General features: G+C 37.4%; 2 protein-coding genes across 2 annotated transcripts; both read right to left on the minus strand.

Annotated features, from left to right (window-relative positions):
• Positions 1-494: 494 nt before the first annotated feature.
• LOC103522562 lies at positions 495-2,423 on the minus strand (the record flags this gene model as incomplete). Its single annotated transcript, XM_008487663.3, is given in 1 exon segment — positions 495-2,423. A coding segment is annotated over 1 exon segment (615 nt), but the record flags the coding sequence as incomplete, so codon positions are not given.
• Positions 2,424-2,583: 160 nt separating this feature from the next.
• Positions 2,584-4,291, minus strand: LOC103522561 (interleukin-1 receptor-associated kinase 4-like). The gene has a single exon (XM_008487662.3). It carries the CDS (start codon positions 4,110-4,112, stop codon positions 2,745-2,747), a length of 1,368 nt encoding a protein of 455 aa, XP_008485884.1. The 5' UTR covers positions 4,113-4,291; the 3' UTR covers positions 2,584-2,744.
• Between the last annotated feature and the right edge of the window lie 276 nt (positions 4,292-4,567).

Genomic DNA, 4,567 nt, shown 5'->3' on the forward strand with positions numbered 1-4,567 from the left:
TTATCGCGGCCATTTTTCAACAATAATCTCAATTTCGAAAAAATGTGACATGTGAGGTTTTGAAAAGTACCTCCTCAAATATATGAGGATAAAATTCCATGCCTCGGCTGGGATCGAACCCATGCCCTCCTGTTTACCAGGCGAGCGTCTTGACCACTGCGCTACCGAGGCAGTAATTTGTCATATTTATTATTGTTCCATATACTAACATACATTGCGTACCTAGACCATTTATTTCTTATAAAGATATAAAAAAAAAAAATGGGTAATTTATCTTACATTTAAATTCATCAGACCCCAAATTTATCTATTTTCTTCTGTTTCTTCTTTCTTATTTTAAACTTTGCAAAGTAGAAGTTTCGGAGTACCGTACCGAAAAACTAGCGAGGTAGGTATAAACTTGGAATGTTATTTTGCCCCTAAATACAAAGTCAATTTCTGAACACTTATCTAAATACAGCTTCTCCATACATAAATAAAATAAAACAGTAGGATTCAATAAGATTTGTCTTGTTTATTTATTTTTATTTATGAAACAGATACAAAAATAGGTATGTCTATATTGTTTAGCCTTTGTCTAGAATAGGGCGCCTACACAATATGGCTTGTACAAAGTTGTCCCTACCTACATATCATAATTATTCAGAAATTTCCATATTTCCACTATTCATATTTTCAAAACTCTCCGTTATCAAGAATTTTGATAAGCTGATTGCCAATACGAAGTCAGTTTACTAACATCATAACTGAAGCTGGAAAAAGTAATCATCATGTAGATTAATATTTTATTACAAACTCTACTTGAAAGTTCAACAATATACATATCTTTGACACTAATTTTGGGTTTTTATAGGCACTGAAAATTAGTGAAACCCACGCTAACTGTTACAATATAATGCAGCAATGTCAGAAAATATCTATAGATCCGAACACTGACTGTTTGTATTCATACAACAAAAAATTTCTTACAACTAATTTAAAACTTAGAACATAATCTGTACAAAATCACAATAATGTTTTAAAACGAATATTATCTATTTTAAGAGGGTATAAAATAATTAGGTACCTAGGTATGTCGCACATATTTTTATCATTTTCCTTTTTGGAATCTACTTTTCTTTTTAGATTGTACCTCAGTACCGCTTTCGCATTACTTCAAGGTACATTCTTTTACATCTATTCCTATCCAAGAACGGAGAATTTCGGTTCAACTTTTTCCGCCCTGGCCGGGATTTGTCTATGCTACACCGAAGTGGAAAATATAGAAAAACAACTTAGGTACCTACTGTAAAAGTGACAAATTAAAGGGTAGATTAAACAATAACACGACACAACAAACATACATATGGGACATGAATAAATAATAACATGAAACTAAGACAATACAAAGTTGAGGTGGGAATGCGTCTTCTTGACAACGTGGTCAAAAATAATTGTTTAAATTAAAAATTTCATCCCGGGGTCTAAAATTAATATCAGAGTTGTGTCCATACATAGCACATAGTCGACGGCCGTCGATCGATATGATATTTATAAATTCAAAAGATCCCAAAAATACAAAGGATTCCATTCGGGCGTTGACTATGTGTGGACACAGCTTCAGCTTCGGGTTTGTCAACTTCAACACATTTGGCACTCTACACTTGCGCAGAAGTGAACATTCATTTCAACATGGAGTTATTGACCCAGAGGATTGATTGGTAATGATTTGATTTACTTGATACTACATTGACACTCACACGCACCGTGTTTTCACAGCTTGAACAAATAACAAAATACAATAACGTTTGTACACACACCAGGGTATATTACAAATGACTATTATTAGTGGAATGGTTGGATATGGACACATGATCTCCTTCATGATGTCCAGGTAGCATGGTCTGCAGAGAATAGTATCTCTCCCTATCCGCTATGTCCACGTTGGTGATATGCTGGAAGCAGCAAGGTGTGGAGATTAAACTTTTGTCTGGTAGTTTGAATTTAATTTTCTGGTTATGTTGATTCACTAGATTGGACGCAGACTTGTGTTTTGATTTGGGCATGGACAGGCAAATGTTCTCCGGGCATGATGTCAGCTTCTCAATATACATCCACAACTCCTTGGAGGATTCTATATTGTCAAAGCTAAGTCCTATCATAGTGGTGTGGTCGGATGAGAGATACATGGTGTGAAAACCTTCGCCACTGATCTTGTAAGAGGAAAGATTATCAATAGTATCCTTCCATAGGGTGAAGCTGGTCCCTCGCTCTGCTAGCAGGATAGATATCTTCCTCTTGTTCCTGGAACGTGTCTCTCCTGTATCCAGGATAATGACAGGAATGCCAGTGTAGTGTAGTTCCCAGTTGATGTTATTGTTTTCTTGCGTCCTTGAGGAAACTTTGCCCACGTACAGGTTTGCTAGGGAGTTACATACGAACATCTGAAACAAATGAGAAAAGTCCAGTTAGAAGTTATCCAGAGAATACTCTATACAAATTAAAAGAACGAAAAATTAAAGGGAAAGAACGGACTGGATCATGTGTCATGTTTATCACCCCCTATTTTACCAAAATTTTCTCGCAAATACCATAACCACTCACCGATGACATTGCATGTTGGGAAGACACTTTATATCATGATCCATCAAGCCAAGATATACATAACTCGTATAACAGTTCTGATGATTCCGAAGAAATGAGCACTTTCATCTTTGATAGTTTATTCTTTACAACAAACCATAGGGAAAACCCAAGTTCCCTTGTTAGTTATTAACACTTTTACTCAGGAGGTCCACAATATCCCGCATGGAAGCTCGCTTATCTTTTTCAAAGACGCAACATTTCTCAAAGACAATACTGATCAATGTTTCAACATGAGTTTCATTCCATTCTCCAGCTTCCTTATCCAGGACCTCTCTCACTGGAACTTCTTGTTCTACTACGAGATAGTAATACAGGATAGTATTATTGTCATCAATGGGCTTCATTCCTGTCAACAGTTCTAGTAGAATAACACCATAGCTAAACACGTCCGTCTTGGTAGATATCTGACAATGCATCGCTTCAGGTGGCATGTAAGGACGAGTGCCAGTGAGGTTTTCAGTATACATTGTTTTCATATTTGAAGTTTCGCTCATTTTAACGATGCCGAAATCGCCCAGTTTGGGAACAAAGTTTTCGTCTAGAAGAACATTGGCTGATTTGACGTCTCGATGTATGATGGGTTTACTGAGACTATGCAGGTAATGCAAGGCTTCTGCCACACCCAGTGCTATGGAGTATCTCTTGTTTGAATCTAGTGGTGGAGTATTGTTCACGCGGGCAAGTCTGTCATATAACGAACCATTACACATGTATTCATACACAATACAGTTCATAATGTTATTACACAAACCTAGAAGCCGCAGCAAGTTGACGTGTTTGCATTGACTCAAAGTTTGGACTTCATTTTCAAACAGTAGGATTGGAATCATAGCAGCTTCTGTATTATCTGAATTCGAACTTGAATAGTTGGCATTGTTTTCCAGCGTTTTCACTGCAATTTCCATACCGTTCTTCAGTTTTCCATAGTACACAGTTCCAAATTGTCCCTCGCCTAGTTTATTCCCTCGTCTTGGATAAGGTTTACGATTGAAACCATCAGTAGCGCGTTCCAAGTCACAGAATGTGAATGCAATGAGTTCTCCAATATACTCTGTCTTGTTGTTGGCTTCCTCCTGCTGGATTACTTCTTGTAACCACTCTGCCGCTTCCGTATTGTCACCGGGAGATTCCGGTTTCTTCAAGACATCGACCTCAACATATCGTGCAGCTTGGTGTAACTCTGCTTTCTTCAGGAACATGATCAAATCACTCAGCCTTGGCCTTCGTCTTCCACTTGTTCCCCACTCATCAAGAAATATATCCGTGCAGCCTCGTTCTGGAAAATTTCTTTTCCCAGCGCGCTCCACGATTTTGATATCTTTGGCGCTGTATTTCAACGGTTTGAGAGGATCACAGTCTACTGTCACGATGGACATGATCTTCTTCCAGTCATCTCGTTCATTCAGAATAATACCCAGTTCATGAACAACGTACTGTTTCAGATGCCTGATTTCAATATCTTCCGTGATGATGCTCTCTGAAGTCATTGCTAAATAGATTTACCTATAGTCCAGTACCTACAGTCCAATGTTACCATTATCCACTATGATGTACCTCTTTGGTTCAAATAAGTAGGTATCTACAACATTATTCACTCATTGCGGTAACTCAACACAAAAGACGCATAAAGCAACTCCAGAATTTATACTTTTTAATCCAATCCGCACTAGATAAAGGTCCCGTTTCCAAAATAATAAAAATAAACTAAGTACCTATGTATTTAAAATTCGATTACATACGAAAAACGGACAACACAACCCACAATCATAAGCATAAAACATGAACTGAGGTCTGAGTCTGAGATAAAACAACATAAGAGAAACCAAGGCAGCTAGCCTTGAATACATTCAAACCTCATGCATAACGGTATACCTATATTATGGCCCCTCCACTTTGCTTGTTTCTATGCTACATAAGTACATAGTTATAAATAGCTGCTCAT

The sequence above is a fragment of the Diaphorina citri genome, unplaced genomic scaffold (genome assembly GCF_000475195.1).
Source record: "Diaphorina citri unplaced genomic scaffold, Diaci psyllid genome assembly version 1.1 scaffold9268, whole genome shotgun sequence".
Taxonomy (NCBI): Eukaryota; Metazoa; Arthropoda; class Insecta; order Hemiptera; family Psyllidae; genus Diaphorina; species Diaphorina citri.

What these genes read in the sequence shown, in the direction of transcription:
- LOC103522561 (XM_008487662.3), bottom strand. Translation starts at nt 4,112, where the DNA reads ATGACTTCAGAGAGCATCATCACGGAAGATATTGAAATCAGGCATCTG.